We start from the raw sequence: 21618 nt of genomic DNA on the forward strand, positions 1-21618 counted from the left end.
TGGACATGTCCTATTTTTCCTTTTAGATGAGTAATTTCCAACAGTTTTTGTCAAGCCAGGATCTGACAGAATGTAAGTTCTTTGAGAAGAGGGGTTGTTTCATTTTTGTCTTTATAGTCTCAGCCCCTTGCACAGAGCATTTTGATTAATTTCTTGGTTTCCACTTTGAGGCCATCTTGACATCCTATAGCGTATATACTTTCCCCAGAATCCAACTTCACTCATTGTTAATAATCTCCTTTTTTCATTGTTACTGCCTATTCAAGATTACCTTTCTCTGCAGTATAACAGAAAAAAACTTGAAGGAGCTCTGAGATACTAGTCACACTAGTGAGCTAGGGGTGAATCTGAGAATGGATCAGGTGGGAGAGTATAAGAATGTCACTGAAATTTTCACACCCATTTTTAATAAATTCCTGCTGAGAATCCTTAGCCCCATGTCTTTCGGTAATGTGAATTAGATTTAAGAAACTGTAAAAGGTCATGTAAATTAAATTCTTATAAATTATAAGACTGCCACAGTTATTAACCATGAAAGGGAAATAACTCTATAAACCAAAACCTGTCATAGTCTAATCAATAAAGACAAGCAGATGTTTTCCCATGAAGCATTTATGTTCTTCTTGATTCAAAAAAAGATGAGTCCTATCGTATCCGTCAGTTAAAAGGAGCAGAAAGTACTGAGATATGGATGACTAAGAACTAGACTCCAAATGAAACTGCAAATTATTCCAAAGGCAGAAATTTCCCAAATCTCTGATTTCATCTGAGAAGTTTATCATGATTATTTTAGTGCTTCCCAAACCACAGGACACCTGAAATACTTACCTCATGGGAAAAGGTAGTCCTGGGAAATTGTGGAGCAAAATAGAAGAAATAAAGTCTATGCAGACACTTGAAACTGCTCATATAATAAACATTTTGACAAGTAATTTCACGTTTTACAAAGAAAAACAGCAAGAGCACAAACCTTTTTATAGGGAACTCCTATTTAAATGACAAGGGACCTCAGGGTCCAAAGGAGTTTCAAACAAGATCACAAGGACTGATATGTGATTGTGAGTGACAAGGATGGCAACACCAAACAGAACTTATTTACATGATTTAAAACTTTACTTCCTAGGTTCTTCAGGTTAAGGAAATATGCCGGAACTGGATTAAAACTGTACTTGGTTAAATGTAAAAAATGTAGCCTTTTTTGCTATAACCTATATCAGCATCACTTTAAAGATTCGAGAACGTCCTAAAGACAAAAAGAAAGTATTTTTTTTTTAATAATACTTACCAAAAGGGAACAAGGACGGTCATTATGTCCAAAAGGCTCAGAAATGAAATCTGTATTATGGTCCACTCTCTGATGACCTCCATATTTCTCTTCATCAGTATCCAGAACAATTTTGAATTTATAACATATTAAGGAATTTAACTTTATTTTAACAAGATCTCATAAAATGTTGTTCAAAGACACAACATAGTTCATATTTTCTCCATTCTTCTGAGACAGTGGACATAATTTATATTGACGTGGAAGCAAGAACTTAATTCAAAACCACTTCTGAAACTAGTTGTGTACAACTATAAAAGATCTGTGGTTGACACAGATATGAGGATCCAATGAAATAATACACAAAATACTTTGTAAATTTTCAGGCGCTATTATCAATGTCAACTACCACTGTTCTTAATAATATTATCTGAACTCTACTAGGACTGGAAGATAAAAACAAAACAATAACAAAGAACATGAAGGCTACTGAAAGATGGTTTAGACCTGATCATCCTCTGCTGTCATTACATGATGCTCTATGGTCCCCACAGGAGAAGTGTAGAGATGTGTAGCTATTTTTCTTTCTCAAATGGGAGCACAAGTGAGTAAAGTATGTCTGAAGGAATGAAAGGAACCATGAAAACAAGAATTTAGCTTTTGTCCCTCACTCCCACTCTGTAAAGTTACTTCCATCAAACCTCTTACGGAATGACACTAAAGTATTTGTGAACACTGAAATAAGAGATTAACTAGCACATTATTAATTTAGATTATTGGGATTAGCTTGAAAAAGATAATTTATTTAGCATTATTTATACTAATAAATACATTACTTAATACTGCAATGAAGGACAAGTCAATGTAAGGATAGGGTTGATTTACTTACCCAACTCTACCCAACTGAAAGTCTTTAAAAGTTCCATCAATCATAGGCATTACAACAAGTGTGAAAAGTCTTTGATAGCTATTTTATTATGTCATAGTAGGTAGTCTGTTCCCAACTGCTGAGGTATTTCATCATATCCTCTGGGTCTTACATAAAAGTACTGAGATAGCTGAAATCGGAGAATACTAGAAATTGGAGAAAAGGTGGTATTCCAATTAAAACTCCTGAAAATGAATAGCTGGGAGTGGGGCAGGGAGAGGAGAGAGTTCAGCTTCAGCTCTGCATCTTTCCTCTGTCCTCTCTTACTGGCTGATTTAGGTAGAGGAAGACTTTTTGAGCTGCAAAGTATCTGGAGGATTTTAGATTTCCTATTTTCCCATTAGTGTTCTAGAGTAGTCCTAAGATGAACTATATTGAGAGCTAAGGGTAAACTGGATATAGATAGAAAGGTCTATAAGAGCCAGCAAAGAAACTACACTGCTTCATGGGGACTTCCTGAGCATTCAGTGAATGGGAGAAAAGAACTTTTAACGGCTGGGCATTGTGAGTTAACGCCTTGCCACATGTGGTCTCAAAGTTTGAGTTCACTTTCCCCTGGAATCCTGATGTACTTCTGGAAGTGTGTGCCATAGACTTTGGGAGAAGGGGAAATGCTATGTACTAATGATTGTTACTGTACCGAGTGGTAATGCTCTTTGACAAAATCGATCCTCAAATGATAATCTTATGTACTGCCGCCTTCCTTCATTACACTATAAGATTCTTGAGGGAGGGAACCATCTTTCTTTTTCTCATTTGTATAACCAGCACTTAGCCAAGTACCTGGCACGTAATACGTGCTTAATAAATATCTTCTGAATTTTATTGGGTCCACTCTGTCAGTGAGGTTTAGGTATTTGTGAAAGGGGTAGCAAGAGTCCTTCTTCCCAAATCTACTGCTCTTCCAAACATTCTTATTACTTGATTTCTTTGTAAATCAGTACAAAAAAAATCTACTGTAAACATCATCAAAAAAATCAATTGTTCAAAGGTAGGCCAAGTCACTACAGTAAAAAAAAAAAAAAAAAAAGGCAATTCTACCTAAATTATCAATTCAGTACCATACCAAACTATCAAAAATTATTTTTGTAGAGCTATCAAAAAAAATTCATCTGAAGAAGAAAAGCTCAAGGATATCAAGAGAAATCAATGAAAAAAGAAGTGAAAAGGTCTAGTCACACCAGATCTTAAACTGTATTATTAAGTGGACAATCTGGTATTGACTAAGAAACAGAGTGGTGGATCAGTGGAATAGATCAGACACAAAATGCATTATTGTAAATTACCATAGTAATCTAGTACATGATTAACCCAAAGATCCAAGATTTTGGAACAAAAACTCACTATCTGTCAAAAAGTACTGGGAAAACTGGAAAACAGTATGACAGAAAAAAGGTATAGATTGGAGTAAGGAACCTGTGATCTCAAGACCACATGTTGTCTCAAGTCAAAGGGTGGCCCTTTGACTGAATTCAAACTTCACAGAACAAATCCCAAAGAAACAGATGGATGGATCAGTGAAACAGATTAGGTACACAAGACACAGTATTAAATGATGATAGTAACCTAGGATTTGATAAACCCAAAAAACTCAGCTTCACTATTTGACAAAAACTGGAAAATAGTATGGCAGAAACTAGGTGTAGATCAACATCTCACATTGCATACCAAGATAAGGTCAAAGTGGGTACATGATTTATTTATAAAGAGTGGTACCACAAGCAACTCAGGAGAGCATAAAATAGTTTACCTGTCAGATCCATGGGTAACGGAAGAATTTAGGACCAAACACATATACAGAGCATTAAAAATATAAAATAGATAACTATGATCATAAAAAATTTAAAAGTTTTTGCATAAACAAAACCAGTGCAACCAAAATTAAAAGGAAGGCAGAAACCTGGAGGGAGAAGGGGGGGGGGGGGAAGATTTCTAACAAGTATCTCTGATAAAGGTTTCATTTCTCAAATACATAGAAAATTGAGTCAAATGTATAAAACTACAGATCATTCCCCAATTGATAAATGGTCACTAGATATAAAAAAGGCAGTTTTCAAAAAAAGAAGTCAAAGGTGTTTACAGTCATATGAAAAAATTAAAACAACTCTTATTATGACAAAAAAAATGATAAATGTTGTAGGGGCTGATGGAAATGGGGACACTAATGCACCATTAGTGGATCTGTATACTGAACCAACTCTTCTGGAAAATCATTTGGTACTATGACCTATAAAACTGTGACCCCTTTGATTCAGTTATTATCACTGCTAAGTCTATATCCCAAAGACAAAAAAAAAAAAGAGAAGTCAGAAAGGGAAGGACCTATTTGTACAAAAATATTTACAGCAGCTCTTTTTTTGGTGGCTAAGAATTGGAAATCGAGAGTATGTCCATCAATTGAGAAACAGCTAAATAAGCTGTGGGATATAATTGTAATGGAATGTTATTGTGCTGTAGAAGAAATGATGAGCAGGATGCCTTCAGAGAAACCTGGAAAGACTTAAGTGAACTGATGCAAAGTGAAGTGAGCAGAACCAGGAGAACATACATACACTAGTGATACTGTATGATGAAGAATTGGGAATGACTTAGATAATCTCAGCAATATAATTATCTAAGACAATCCCAAAGGGCTCATGATGAAGCACACTGTTTCCAGAGAATGAACTGATACTGACTACAGAGTGAAACATGTTATTTTTCTACTTTCTTCCTTCTTTCCTTCACTTCCTTCCTTCTTCTTTCTTTTTTTCTTTCTTTGACTTTTTAATTAGTTTTCTTGCACAAAATGATTAATATGGAAATATTTTATATGACTGCATGTGTATAAACTATATCAGATTGCTTACCATTTCAGTCAGGGAGGAAGGCAAGGAAGGAGTGATTGAATCTGGAACTCAAAATCTTAGGAAAATCTTTTAAAAATGTTTTAACATGTAATAGGGGAAAAATAAAATATAATAAATAAAATATAATATAAAATATGTATAGAAGGTTAAGTGGGGGGGAAGTATCAGGTAAGAAGTAGTACTTCTTGGGAACTGGAAGGTGATGAATAGATTTGATCTTAAATTTTAAAGTGATTATTTTGGGGAAAATAGAAAAAAGGAAAGACAAGAAGTTTCCTTATACTGATTTACAAAGAAATCAAGTTGATATCAAATTGACAATTTTTCTTAAATGTTATGATTTACATTTCTTTAAATTCAGAAGAATTCTAAGCATTCACTACATCTATTAGCAGGTTTGAGTAAATGAGAAATTTGTAGCAGTATTTTATGTTCTGCATGGAAGTGCCATGTTCTCCAAGAGGCTTGTGGATTAAAGGGAAGAGAAGGCACGAAGACACTTAAATTCAATGGCTCTTCAAATGCTTCAAAAGTCGCTGTGTTTGCTCAGCCTCTTGATAAAGTGCTTGCTCAAAGAGTAAGGATTTTGATGTAAGAAGCTGTACTATCATTGATATCACATGACACACCTTACTTTATTCTACTTGATAAAGCTAAATAACTATTGTAAGGTAAAACTTTCAAATTTCAACTCAAGTAATACATTTTTAAGTGATTAAATAACAGTCAATAATAATTAATGGTTAAACTAAAATTCTTATATTTGAGGTGATGAAAAGAATTTACTTGCTTTCTGTTTCTTTGGAGCGATGGTTAGATGGAAAATGTTGATGTTCTATGGTGGTAAATTCCTTTCTAGAACAGCACTGGGTGTTGTGGTAGGATTGTTGAGATATTCCTTTCCCCCTTACCACTGTTGCTCCTTCAAGAAGTATCAGAGAGGGGAATAAATATCCATCAGCTAAACTCTAGACAGAGGAACAAGTACTTGGCTCCCTTGTTATCATGTGCCTTTCACATAGCAGTATTATAGGAGTAAAACCAAAATCAATCAGCAAACTGATTGGCTGAAAAGTGAACCTGGTTAGCATTTGAAGATAACTAAATAACTCTATCCATAGCATTCAGATGGACTGATACAATTTTAATGAGAGGGGGATGGGAGAGGATGAGTTTTCTTATCCATAGGGTCAGAAGGAAATGGACACTCCCAGTTCACAGAAAATCATGGCCACCATGACAGCCCTAAGAAAAAATAGCTAGATAGAACAGTTTAGGAAGGTTAAATATTACCTGGTCTGGAATTATTTTCTTTTATTCTCACATCAAATTATTTTACCTTGGTATGTAATTTCTGAATGTGTACATTCTTTTATGAACAATTCTTTACAACACATTACTGACTCAAGTATGGATACAAGGAAAGAGAAGAGATGCTAGTATCAATCATCCTACGTATGTAGAAGGACAGAGAAAAAAGGCAGTTAGGTCTGTATGCATTTAAATCTATAAGAGCCAAGAAATTTCAGGAACTCAGAAGATCTCAGAGGCCGGATGCTTTGATTTAGAATTCATGAATCAAGGAAATAAATCAGTCAATAAGCACTTAATAAGTGCTTATTCTGTGACAGTAACTCTGTCAAGGCCTCACAATACAGAGAAAAACTGCCTTCAACATATCATACTTATAAACAGGGGATTCAATAAGTATTCTGAATAGATGAAAAACAGAAAGACAGGAGCTGAAGGAACTCGGGGAGGCTGCACATATTAAGCTTAGCCTTAAAGGAAGCCAGGGATTCTTAGAGACAAAGGGGAGGAGAAAGAACACTGAAAAGAGGGAGGGCAACAAAAAGGCATGAAAATGAGAGATGGAATGATGTGTTTAAGCAAAAGTAAGCAGGCCAAGATGACTGAATTTTAAGAACTTAGAAGAATATATGATGCCCAGAAAAATAGAATAGTTTATGAAGAACTTTAAGTTTCAAATGGATGATTTCATTTGGGAACAAATTTGATCCCAGATAGAATATGGAGTCATTGAGTCACACATTCAGTTTACTGAGTATATAATAGGAAAAAAAATATATAGAAAAAAAGAAAAAAATATATAGTAGAAAAATCACTTTGGCATTGATAAGGAAGATGGTTTTGAATGAGAAGGATCTTAAGATAGGAAGATTAATTAGAAGGTGATAAGGAAATAAGTGATGAGGGCTTGGATGAATGGAGAGAAGGGGATATAAATGAGAGATGATGTGGCAGTAGAAATGATAGAATTGACAAACTGATGAGATATATGTGGTGAAGGAGAGGGAAGAATCCAGGATGACACTGAAGGGAGGATGATTCTACCTTTAAGAGTAATATGGACATATGGAAGAGGCATGGATTTTTGGGGAAAGAACAAGGAATCTGTTTTGGACATACTGAGGTTGAGATGCCCATGGGCATTGAATTCAAAATGTCCAACAGGTATTGTTAATGTGGAGCTAGAGATAAGGAGAGAGACTAGGGCTGGACATGAAGCCATCCACATTGAGAAAATAACTGAACCTATGGGAATTGATAAGAACACCAAGAGAGATAATATAAAGAAAAAAAGAAAGGAGGATTCAGGACAGAGCCTAATTGGACATGTACATCTTGTTCTGAGGTATGAAGATCCAGCAAATGAGACTCAGGGTGGTCAGGGAGGTGAAAGTTGAAATAAGACTGACCAATGTCATAAAAGCCTAGAGCATATGTTCCCATTCCCCTCACCTTTAAAAACCCTCATTAGATCCTAGCAGTTAAACTTCTTGGAAAAAGTCTTTCATTGTCTACTATGGCTTCTTACCTCACCAGTCAAGTGAAACTACTCTCTCCCAAGTTATTAATTATTTCTTATTATATCTAATGCCTATCTGTCAATCCTAATCCTTAGCATATAACACTACTGACCCTCATCTCCTCCTGGTTCTTTCTGCTGCAAACAGGGAAAGAACTTGTATAAAAAGAAGAGACTGTAAATTAGCGAAGGGAGGGGATATGATAGTAGAGGCAACTTTATAGAGAAAACTGAAAGGACTGGGATTAAGGGTGAGTGTAGGGGGATCACTTTTGGCAAGAAGAGTTAACTCTTCATCAGAAACTACAGCTAGAAGGAAATGTGAGATAAAGTATAAATGGAGTTTTTACCAAATGACCCCATTGTTTCAGTAAAGCATGAGGTAAGATCCTCAGTTGAGAGGATGTGGGAAGGAGGTGATATGGGAGGCTTAACGAGAAAAGACACAAGCAACTAACTTTAACAAATTAGTGAAAGGTTAAAAACTTGGGGACTACAAGGCAAGAATCCCTGGAATTCTTTCAAGACAGAGAGTATGCACTAGGAAACTGATGCAGTTTGGTAAAGTCTATGGTTCAGGGCTGAATCCTTTATGCATTCAACGCAAACACCTATGTGATTGTGGTAATTTCTTAGGATAGGAAGGAAACCTTAGGAGAAAAATAATTACAGAACAAATGCATAAGAAATTGTTAATGGATTAAATGACTAATACATATCTTCTGTGTAACTATCTTTAAGGGTAAGAATAGGAATGATCTTTTTGTGGTGGCAAAGAACTGGAAACTGAGAGAATACCCATTAGTTATGGAACGGCTGAACAATATAAATGCATGAATGTGATGGAATACTATTGTCCTGTAAGAAATTACGAAGGGGGTGGTTTCAAAGAAACCTGGGGAGACTTGTATGAACAAAGTGAAGTGAGGAGAACTAGGAGAGCAATTTATATAATACTGTAAAGAGAAACAATTTTAAAAGACTTAGAAATTCTGATCAATAAACTGACCAACCACAATTCCAGAGAACTCAGGATGAAAGATGCTGCCCATTTCCATACAGAGAAGTGGTGGACTCAGAGTCAGTGCATATGACCAATGTGGGAATTTGTTTCCCTTGACTGTACATGTTTGCAAATGCTTGTTTTTCTAGCTTTCTAGAAAGAAAATAAGCCTGAATTATTTTTAATTGGTATTTTTTTAAAAAGAAAAAAATGTGTTAAAAATATATTTTAAATGTCTTTAACAATATATAAGTGAATTTTAGGTAAGGAAGCTTTGGAGAGAATATGGTCTAACAAAATTATTTCTAAGTTACCTAACATTTTATTTATTACCAATGAGACACTACAAAGCCTTAGATTATAACTGTACACACCCTCAAGAAGATCTGTCCCTTTATTTTGTAAATATGTCTAAATTACCCCTATTTACTGTCATGAACCACAGAGAATTAAAAACAGTGACTTTTAGTTGCTCTCTCTGGTCTCTTCCCAAACCTAGTACCAGCAAAGGCTTCTGATAAGTTGCTGTATATTTTATGAATGTTGAGGGAATGTCTCCCTTAGGCATTTCAGTCTTTGGCTCTATGATCTACAGTATACATTAAATTTAATAATTCATCAATGGTGCCTAAAGCTTTGACATATTTAATGATTCTTTAAAATCTATTTACAGCAATATGATGTTTATGACTACACTGTTAGTAAAATTATTTAAGTTTGTTAATTCAGCTTTTAAAAGATCCTTATTTCTTACAGCATTTCTAAAATAACAGGAACACCTTATGTAGAAGCATGAAAATTGTTTTATTTAAATTTTATGCTATATATAATGAAAACACATTTTTAAAATGTCATAAATTCAAATTTCCTTTAGGAAGAATATATCATTTTAAGGTGTATAACTTACACAAAAACTTTTTTAATTGAAAGCTGTATCTTTATGCAAGAGCTACATGAGGATTAAATTTATGAATGCTGTCTTCATTAAAACTTTAAATGACAACTGCACATTTTAATTAAGTACTGAACAAAAGTATTCTTCCATTATAGTCAAGGAGGACCTTGTTTCATCTACAAAGGGCTTAGAATATGAGCCCTGACTCCAGATGGAAATAAACCCTGATTCCTGTTAGTTTGATGTCATTACTATACATTTTTAGAACAAGAATAATGTAGGAAAGGCAAGGAACTAATGAAACCTGAAAGACTGGTAACATCAAATGAAGATACTGTACTTATTTACTACAATTAATGGAATGCTATTGTGTGTGTGTGTGTGTGTGTGTGTGTGTGTGTGTGTCTGTCTGTCTGTCTGTCTGCCTGTCTGTCTGTCTGTGTGGCGGGTATAACTGATTAGTTAACTTCTTGGCATGTTAAAGGACATATGAAACTAAATAATAAATCACAAATGAAAAGAGATTTGCAATATTGTTTTGGAAATGGCGAAATAAGATTTTAATAAATATACTTGGCTATCTGATTTAAGAGTTGTTTTCAGACCACATGGTTATAAAATTTTAACTGCCCCAATATAAATCATTTGATTTATGATTTCTCAAATATTATCAAAGAACCAAGAAAATTCCCTACTGCTTTTAATTTTACTTAATTTTGTTGCTGCATATACATGCAAAAGAATTCTAAGATACTGGATTTGTTAACTAGATGATAAGAAGTTCTAAATAAATTTTTAAACAGCATAATTTATATAAGCCATTTGTAATGTCTCATTTTTCTAGCTAGTCTTCAAAGACCAGAATAATGCCAATTGTTCTGGAATGAGTACGGTACTTTTCCGCAACCTTGCTATAAACATTACCAACACATTCTATATGAATTCAGATTAGAGTTAGGTTCTAGTAAAGCAGTATTTGGTTCCTGCTTCACATAAATGATGGGTACATAGCATTCACCTAAGTCAAAAGGAGAACAGAAGAAAAGGAAAAGAAAAGCAGAAAAAAAGATGCAAGTATAAGCTGAACAAATTATCCCTATTATGAAATCACTGCCTATGCAAGGACATGACAACTAAGAAGCTTCAGAAAAACCTTGGGTTTATGGAACCTATTCAAATCTTTTTCTATTGCATTTTTATTTGTACATTTACCTTGATCATCTCTTCTTTTGGTGTCCTTGTTTCTGTTTCCTTTTCCTTTCTGGTCATCTTTGTTGCTAACAAGGTTCTAATCACCATTAATAATATATTTTAATACGTATTTCATAGTCAGTTGGACAAATGCTATACAAATCTATCAGAAACAACCCCACTAACAATGTAATTAGGCATTTCTTGAGGTGCTGGGTGAGACCCTGAATCTTTAATGTTTTTTACTTAGGTTTTTTGGTTTTCATTTCTTTTATGTCTAAAACTCTTTTGCTTACCTTTAAACATCAGTATCAGGTGCCAGATTTGGTTTTCTGTTATATTACAAGTATGACTTCCTATTCAATCTATGTCTTGTAGTCTGTGCTTTTTAAGAATACCTTCTCTCCTCTTTATTGAAAAACCAATGCAATATTCACATATCTTCATGCCGTGGTTAAGCAAGTGCTTTTCTCTTGCCAGTAGAGTTTAGCTGTATGATTATTAAATGCAAGAGTAAATTATTTTAAACAAATCTCAACTGAAGAGAATTGTAACTTAAACAAACCAAAGAAGGAATTACATTGCTTCATTAATTTAAAGAACTTTCCTTGTCAAATCAAATGGTTGTCTGTTAATTCTCTTTCTTCTCTTATACAGTAATTGGTAATGAAAGACCACTTAAGCAGACTATGCTTATCAGAGGCTTTCGCTCAGTTTTGTTAAAAAAAACTTTGAAAGCTTAATATTTCTAGTTTTTAAATAAGCTTAACTTTTCTTAAAATTTATTTTTAAAAAAATCCATTTTAATAAATGCCCCCACACTTAACTTTTAAAATAAATGACACAGAGATTTACTCTCACAGTACCATTATGTGCTGCCACAAATCACCACGGAGAGTAACAGAAGTGGCCCTAGGCAAAATTCTTAAACAGGCAAGCTTTGTTTTCACTCACAGTAACCAGTGGGCAAAACACTGTACCTCACTTCCTTCCTCTGGGCACCACCTGACTGAGTTTCTTACCCATTTTCTTCCCCCATATCTTAAATCTTTGGAGTTAAATTTAGATAGTTTTGAGATTCCCAGACTTTTACCCATAGTAAACCACTTATATGAATCTGGCTAGCTTCACAAATTAGTACTCTTAGAATTACTTAAATTTAACTCTGAAAATTGAGTCAGAATTTGAGATTTTTTACATATACAGTGATGGTATATTTGATAGATACATAAAAATCTTTCAGAGGTTGCTATCTAAGACAGATATACTGTAGAAGAAGAATAAAACTAATCCTGAAATTGCTTTAAAATTTATTTCATAAGAAATATAATTTAGATCTCCTAAAACTCTAGTGTTTTAAAATTGGAAAAAGAAATCAGGAAAAGAAAAGGCTATATCTTAATGATGTCAAAACTGTGGCCTAAATCACTAATTTTCTAGGATCTAGGATGGCTGAATTTTTAAAAATAAAATAATAAAATATTTTTATGTCATATTACAACAAAATATTATAACAATAATATGCAAAAATAAAATTATTATAAATTTCTAATTACTTATAATCATTAATTTATTTTTACAGTATTTTCATAAATATGTTCCTCTTCTAAAAAAAAATGAGCTGGATTCATACTATCTTTGTACCACAGATATTAAGAATCCCCCTTGATGCCTGGAAATTAGCACTTAGGCCCAGTAGGATAAACAGGTAACTTCTTTATTATATATTTGGAATTATCACACATTACTACTATGTGGTTTCGGGTAAATCCCTTCACCAAATATCTGTGTGGGATACAGCGACCCTTACTCAAATTAAACTCAGAGGCTTCTCAAGATAGAAGGCCAAAAGAATTTATTATAATCTTATGAGAAGGGGCACTCTCTGCGAGATCATGGGTAGTGGTATCAGCATGGCAGTGCACTTGAGTGAAGAAGAGCACAACATTATGTAGTCCCTAAGATGGAAGCCCACTAGCCTCTCTTCTCATTGCCTGGGAATCCTGGTGTACAGTCTAAGCATGGAAATGTACCCCAGAGACAAAGAACATGGAAAGGATCACTGCTCACCAATGAGGGTTTTTGTTACCAAATATGGAACTTAAGAGAAGAATGCTGATGTGGCATAAGGGGTAGTGAAGGGGAAGGGTACACCAGATCACGTGACTGGAACTTCAGTGTTTCTCCATCCTGGAGCATTTTATTTGCCTAAAGGGGATACTTAGTTATTTTAGCTTTGGGAGGGAAGGTAGGGGTTTGGGGGAATTCATGCCTGAGGGGTCTTCACTTAATCTGATTTCACTTCATCTGTAGAATGAGGAGATTGGGACAGACAACTCCTAAGATTATTTCTAGCTCTGAAATCTACAAAAATCCATAAAATCTGTCTTTCCTATTTTACTTCCACATCTTTTATATTCCCTTTGTATTAACTCTTACCTGGATAAGTATAATAGCTTCCAAAAGGACCTCCCTACTTCCAATCTCTCCCTATTCTTGTGTATAGGTATGACACCGATTTCTCCAAAAAGTTCTGTACTGGTTTATCAAATGAAGAATGTAGGCACCTGGGTGACAAATGGATAGAGCATTGGACTGACCTGGAACAGGAAAACCTGAGTTCAAGTCTGTCCTAAGAACCTTATTATGTGTCCTGGTCACGTAATGAGATGGAGAAGGAAATAGCAAAGCATTCAGTATTTTTGCCAAGAAAACACCAAATGAGGTCATGAAGAGTTGGACATGACTGAAATCACTGTCTTTAACAGGTTCTAGCATGCTAGCAAGGCTTTGAATTTGGCCCAATAAAAAATCAATGTGTTTACCCAGGACCAAACTACCTAAGTACAGAAAAGATAGCAAACTGCTGGTGAATTTTTCGGTCATGAAAACACATGAAAAAAATTTTCCCAATACTTTGTGATCCACAGTTGTTTCTGCAGAGAAGTTAGCAGACTGACAAGAAAGGAAACAACCAAGACTGATAAATATAATTTTGAGACCACCTAGAAATTTTAATTTGACTACTGTGTTGTTCTAAATGTAAACTCTTTGTCCAAAGTCAAAGAGACATGCTGGAGAAGCTAAATCAAATCAATCTTGACAGCCTTGTCAGAAGAAAAAGAAAAGTTAGAGCTAAATAAAAGAATGGCTCAGGTGCGTCTTGCAAAGGCAAAGAAAGGAATAGATAAGAGTAGGTCTTATTGTGATGTCAGAGGCAACAAGAAACATTATTTCATGGGACATTTAGTCATTACGGATTGCTGAACTAATGATAAGTATTTGCAAAAAGGCTTTTGTACTTTATGCTAGAATATAACTGCTAGATATGAAAAGTTAAGGACAACCCATGAAGACTTGATTGGAAATTCCCAATTAAGTCAACATACGCTCTAATCTTTTGGGACTTCGTTGTAAAACCAAAGCAAAAGGAGGGAAATGTGACAGGGAGAAATATATGGGAAATAATGGTTCATGAAAAAGGATGTATATACACAGAAAGCTTATGGCATTTTATCATGAAACTTAAAAAAAAGAGAACCATCATGAATTGTAGACAGTTGCTGATCACCTTAGATTCAGGAGTTCTCTGTGAATCAGTTTCCTGTATCGTCAAAAAACAAGAATAATGAGGAAAGAGATATGATATACAAATGAAACTATTTAAATGGTTTAATCCAGAACTCTCTGAATACGTAACTGACAATAAAAATGTGAAATGACATTAACAATGACAATAATGATTTTAATCCCAAACGTATTTAAATTGATTACCAGGTCTGAGAGAACAAAAGAGCCCAAAAAGTATCTTACAAACATCTGACCAAATGAAGTCAAATAAAGGTGGCTGTCAAAGGCAATGACAGGCTCCAATATACACTCATCTGTAAAATTCTTTTGAAAGACAGACACTTACGAATAATATCATGTCACGAATAAAAGAGAGCTAAGGGTAAATTTTATTTAAATGATTAAAAGATATCGTAAGTAAAGTGCTCCCAAGGGAATTCAAGGATGGAAGTGGAAATATAGCAGAAGAATACTAGAAAAGGATTTGCAAAATTCATTATAAGAAAATGATTTTTCCATTAAGGCAATAAAACCACCACACTCAGAAATTAACAAAAAAGTCCTAGATGTGCTTTTGAAGAAATATAAAAGCACTAAAGAGAACAAAACCAGAAAAGCATCTGGATCACACTAAATGTAAACAGAAAAGGTCCATGATATTGGAGATACAAAGGTGAAGGCACTGAAAGAATGCTCTAACAGGTATAGAAGAAGAAGTCATAGATATCAGGGAAAAAATCCTTAATGATAGGCTAGAACTGCAATGCCACTGGTATAGGTAACTACCAGACGAAGACTCAATTCTTTCCATCATTGCAGGTGAGAACATTCTCTGTAACTTATGGTTTTAGAGAGTTTGGATCTTATTATTATTGGAAGGGCAAAAAGATAACTTGGAAAACAGTACTAACTACTTACATATGTGTCTCTTCTCTTATCAGCATAAAACAAGTCAACAGGTCATCGAGACACAAATCAAGAGTACTTTCAATGATCAGTAGAGAATAAACAAGTTTTTGCAATCAATATTCAACAATGGACCACATCTTTGCCATTTCACAACTAACTAAAAGATAAAGCATAAGATATCACTGTGATTACTATTTCTTGATCATTAGAAAGCATTTGATTTGGTAGAACAAAATGCTGCACTACAGGTTATTTTATAACGAGGTATCAAAGTGTATCAAATCCACACATTAAAATTATTCAAGATTCATTGAAAGATATGATAACATAAAGCTCTGTGCAAGACTCCCTGAAAAAAACATTAGGTGAGGCATAAATTGGGGAGATGGAGAAGTCCTCAAAGGTGTTCACTGCTGAGATGAAGGAATTTTGGTACAGTCCAAACTGAAGAGTGACTCCCTATGGATAGCGAGGTCCTCCAAACACTCCTATTTGTGGATGACATTGTGTTGATTGCATCAAGACACAGCACAATTCAGAGTCTCCTGAAAAAGATCTGTGATCACTAAAAGAAGAATGACCTAGACATACACACAGTAAAGACCAAGTGGATGAAGAATGTCTATTGCCCAGATTGCAACCTGACCATTAGTAAGTATATCTGGAACAGAACATAAAAATGGTCTACTAGTTGGACTCAGAATTGAACAGGAGAGTGGGCTGAACTGCTTTTAGAAAATTACAAACCTAGTTTGATGATCATAAGGCCCATTTTCTTAATACTAAAAATCTACCAGTGTTACTGTATGTTAGAAAGACATGAAATACCAAGTCTCTAGGAATTAAAAATGACTGTCACACAGTAGCATATACAACTAAATAAAAACATAGTGAGGGGAAAGGATGACAGAAAGACAGAATACTCCACAGCTTCCTTTCAATATCAGGAAACAGTGAGAAAAGCCTCCAGCACACTGGATGGAATGGTGAAATTGTGGAAGGACATGGTCAAGAGTTTCATAAGGCATAGATGGACTGTACTCTTTATTGCTGGAGGGAATTGCCAAATCAATGACATGATCCGAGCATCTAAATTTGACACAGGTCACTCCTTTGTTCAAGTTTTTTGTGACCCTTGACTCTAAGGTAAAATATAAACTCTTTATCCTGGTATTTAAGATTCCTCAAAAGTTCCCTTTACAATCTTGTTTGCTTATTCCTATCCAAGTGCTTGAATACAATCACACATTCTATCTGTCTTCACGCACATTCTATCTATCTTCATGCCTCTCTGCACACAGTTTCTGGAATGCATTTGCTCATGTCCACCCCTTAGAAACCTCACTTCTAAGCCTAGCCCAGCTGACACCTTTCACTCACAGACTACCATTTCAGGGAGAAGCTATTTCCATGCTCTGTTCTTGTACTCTCAGAAGAAGAGACCTGGCAGTAATGACTGGTCCTTACAATATCAAAGCTAATCTTGAATTCTTTGACAATGATGCTCAATCTTACTCCCCAGAAAGTATCTTCCAAACCTCTCTTCTCCCTCTCCCTCTCTGCTCCCGGATAAGCATTCTGTCTCATACATTTCTGAGTCAACAGACAGCACGTGCTATGAGCTCCTTCTTCTATGAATTCCAACCCCTTGATTACTTCCTTTTCTACTATCTTGTACTCCAGTGTCTGATAACGAGGCCATCCTCTACTCATTAAGGCCAACTCTTTTATATGCCCTCCCATCTTCTACAGCAGATTGTTCCCTTGATTATCCTATCTACCTTCTCCAATATTCACTTCTATCTGATTCTTTTGCCGCTGTCTCCGCACATGCCTCATGCTCTCCCATACTTAAAGAAACTTTCCCCAGGCCAGACCCTATCATTCTCCTCTCTTTCTCAGAATCCTTTTCTCCACTGCTGGGGAAAAGGGAGAAACCCAACAAGAACTACCTTCCAATTGTGTTTCAACTCTTTCTAGTCTGGTTTCAGACCTGATCACTCAAATGAAACTATTCTCTCAAATGATGCTGATACCCAAATCAAAGGAAATCATAGACCAATTTGCCTAATGAATATTGATGCAAAAATTTTATGTAAAATACTAGCAAGGAGATAACAGTAATAAAGCATAAGGATCATACACTATGTGACCAGATGGGATTTATACCAGGAATGCAATAAGTTCAATATTAGGAAAATTATCAGCATAACTGACCATATCAATAACAAAAGAGATATCATGGTTGTGTCAATACATACAGAAAAAGCCTTTGACAGAACATAGCATCTATTCCTATCAAAAACACTAGAGAACACAGGAATAAAAGGAGCTTACCTTAAAATGCTAAGTACTATAAGCCATTAGCAAGCATTATCTGTAATGGAGATATGTAATCAGCCTTTCCAATACAACCAGGGTGGAAGGAAGGATTTCCATTATTACTTTTATTATTTATTATCGCATTAGAAATGTTCACTATAGCAACAAGAATAAGAATGAAAGGAATTAGAACAGTGAATGAAGAAATAAAACTGTAACTCTGCAGATGATATGATGCTATACTTAGAAAATCCTAGAGAATTAACTAAAAATTATTAATAACTTTAGCAAAGTAAAAGGATATAAAATAAACCCACATAAATCACCAGCATTTGTATATGTTACCAACAAAATCCAGCAGCAAGAGATAAGAAAGAGCAATTCCATTTAAATAACTGCAGACAATATAAAATATTTGGGAGTTTACCTGCCAAGACAAGCCCAGGAACTAAATGAAGACAACTATAAAAGACTTTCTACACAAACAAAATCCTATCTAAACAACTAGAAGAATATTAATTGCACATGGGTAGGCTAAGCCAATATAATAAAAATGACAATTCTAGCTAAGTTAATCTATTTATTCAGTGATGTACCAAACCATCAAACAATTGTTTTATAGAACTAGAAAAAAAACAACAAACTTCATCTGGAAAAACAAAAGCTTAAGAGTATCAAGGGAATTAACAAAAGAAAATATGAAAGGAGGTAGACTAGCCCAGGGGTGGGGAAGCATGTGGCATTCTAGGTACTGGGTGCAGCCTTTTGACTGAGTCCAAGTTTTATAGAGTAAATCCTTTTGTTAAGGGGATTTGTTCTATGAAGTTTAGATTCAGTCTTACAGTCTCAGGGAGGTAGGAAGGAAGGAAGGAGGGAAGGATAAAATTTGGAACTCAAAACTTTAAATAAAATTGTTTAAAAATCAGAAGAAAAGAAGAAATTGTTCTCTCAGAATTTACCAATAATTTAAATTTATCATATATGATAGTTTTTTCTTAATCCTCATCCTTCTTGCTTTCTTTGTAGCATGTGATCTTTCTTAGTTCTCCTGGCTACCTGATTATTCCTACTTAGTTTCCTTTTCTGGCTCATCAATCACACATACCACAATCCCTAACTGTGAGTATGCCTCCAAGACTAGGGTCTGGTTCTCTAATTTCTCTATATTTTCTTCCTTGGGAATTTAGAAGGGATAAGAAAAGGTTTATGTGAAAAGTAGGACTTGAGCTACGTCTTGGACAAAGCAAGGGAAGTGGTTGCGTTTGCCCTTGGTTTTCAAAGAGGGCCGTAACATCTTCAGGGAGATGATGACATGACTTGAAGTTAACTTTGATTTGAGTGAGGGAAGGCCGAGCAAGGTCATCAGCTTCACTTTCTCCTCCAGAGCCAGCTGGATCCAGTAGTCAGTTATTCATCAGGATGACTGGAGATGGCCCAGTATGCAGTGGGAGACCCAGACCCTTTTAGGTTAAGGCCTTCTCAGGTTCTCACTTTGAGTGAGGTAATACCCATTCAGTGAATATGCCATGCCTCTTAAAGAAGTGAGTCAGGGTGACAGAACACGAGGTCTGGTTGAATCCAGCAATAGCCCCAGGGCAGTGGGGGTAGTGGCAGTGGTGGCTGGCGGCAGCAGCTGCAGCAGCAGCAGTGGCAGAGGCTGCTTCCAGAGCTCTAGGTCCACAGACAATGAGGGGGATCAATCAGCTGATACAAAATCCTTGAAGCCTGGGACAGTACACCCATCCCTACCCCCACTCCCACCAGAAGAAGATTCCTACCTTGACAAAAAAGTTAGAAAGTCTGGTGTTTGGCTGGGAAGATGAGTAAATATTGTAAAAGAACTCAAGACTATAAAATCTTACTATATTGACAAGGAAGATAAGTGCATACAACCATAGGAGGAAAGAAAAGGCGAGGCTCCTACATCAAAAACCTCCAAGAGGAATATGAATTGGTTGCAAGCAACGGAGGAGTTCAAAAATTATTTTTAAAATCAAGTAAGAGAAATACAGGAAAAATTGAGAAATGAGAGTGATGAAAGAAAATCATGAACACTAAGTCAATAGCTTGCTAAAAGAGAATAAAAAAATGCTGAAGAAAAAAACACCTTAAAAAATAGACTAACCCAAATGGCAAAACAAGTCCACAAAGCCAATGAGCAAGTCGTTAATGCAGAAATTCTGGGAGCAGTATGAAGAGATGATTAATTAAACACAAAAGAGTTGATGAGGTCACTGAGAATGTGGGGGGAGAGAGAAGAATGCTGAGGACAGAGCTTAGGGTATATTCACAATTAGTAGGGTTTGATATGAAAGTTGAGTCAGCAAAATACTCACGGACAGTACATGGAGACTAAGACTACGGACACATTTATTCATTCAATGGGCAAGCAGGTAGAGCAGTAGATAAGAGCACTGGGACTGGAGTCAGGAAATCAAAGGTTCAAACCTGCCCTGAGACACTGACCAGCTGTGTGACCCTGGGCAAGTGACTTAATCCCTGCCTGCATAAAACTGGAGAAGGAAATGGCAAACTGCACCGAACACCCTTGCCATAAAAGTCCCATAAACAGTCGGTCCATGGAGTAACAAAGAGTTGGACGTGACTGAACAACAAAAACAATTTATTCAATGGTTTAACATCAACTTTCAAAGGGGAGAACTCATATGTCCCATTTCATCAGGACTCTCTAAGTTCTTTCTTTCCAGAAATATCTATTTTTCCCAATGAGTAAATCTGATGTACTTAAATTCACACACATGACAAAGATACAACAGTTTTCCCTATTCATGATATTTTGTGAAATAAAAGAACATTCTTTATAGATTTTAATAATAAACTTTCTGACTTTTTTCTCCTTGAGAAGCCAGAAACAGGGAATTGAAAATCTTTCTGAATTAGACTGACTTCAGCAATGGAAGAAGATTATTACTGTACAACTGAGCATTTAACCAGAAATTCATCCCATATCTTAGAATACCAGACTGAATAGTCAGAAAAACAGCTAATATCATTGGTGTGATCAAACATAAATTCATGTTGTACTACTGCATATAGTCCTCTGAATATTAAGCTAATTTAAAATTGTTACTGCAACTATTTGCTATGCAAAATATTTTTCTTGTTTTGCGATTCATGTTAAATTCCTGTGTGTGTGTGTGTATGTGTTCACGTGTACACCACTAAATCATGGAGCTCTTTATGACAAGTTGAGGTAGGCAGAGATTACTCTTTCAATATTATCTTAATAATCTAAAGAACAATGTAAATTTATTAAAAAGATCTGTAAGTAACATTTAAAAGTCCAACATCTTGAATTTGGAGATTGACTCAGACAATGGCTGTTCAGTCATATCAAAGCTATGGCAAGAGGAATGGAAAAAAAAGCTTCTAGAAAAGCAAGATATTAAGAATAAAAATTTCAACTGGGTAAGACTTTTATTTTATGAATTTAAATAAGAACTCCCTCCTTCAACTTGCACTATAAAATAAATGATATGTATATATATATATATATATATATATGCTCAAAATCAACTACATAATTGTGATGATACACTAAAATAATGTATTTGTTTTCTTACTAAGTAATATTCTAGTTTTTGAGGTTACATTTAACTATCTTTACCTCAGAAAGTAACCTTAACACATAAAGGACCTTGATAAAATATGACATTTTCCTGATATTAAATTAAGTTCTTTGTCTTCATTTGTTCCATAAAGCATGAATTCTAATAGACAGGCACAGTTACATAATTGCACTTCAAAAGGAATCTACAAAGCCACATCTTAGCATTCAGCAATCACACTCCAGTGACTTGTTCAAGTGACCTTATTTGCTCATTAGCAACTTTAGG

The 21618-nt window shown here is 35.1% G+C and overlaps 1 protein-coding gene across 3 annotated transcripts in view; it reads right to left on the reverse strand.

Moving 5' to 3' along the window:
- The window catches only part of GBE1 (1,4-alpha-glucan branching enzyme 1), a 290724-nt gene that overhangs the window by 7256 nt on the left and 261850 nt on the right, over positions 1-21618 (reverse strand). For 2 of the 3 annotated variants that reach the window (XM_072621635.1, XM_072621634.1), the window contains one exon: positions 1286-1401. The exons of the other annotated variant lie outside the window; for it this stretch is intronic. In XM_072621635.1, coding sequence (XP_072477736.1) covers positions 1286-1401 — 116 coding nt within the window. The remainder of the gene's footprint in view (positions 1-1285; positions 1402-21618) is intronic. 3 annotated transcript variants of the gene reach the window in all.

This window comes from Notamacropus eugenii, chromosome 6 (assembly GCF_028372415.1).
Source record: "Notamacropus eugenii isolate mMacEug1 chromosome 6, mMacEug1.pri_v2, whole genome shotgun sequence".
NCBI lineage: Eukaryota > Metazoa > Chordata > Mammalia > Diprotodontia > Macropodidae > Notamacropus > Notamacropus eugenii.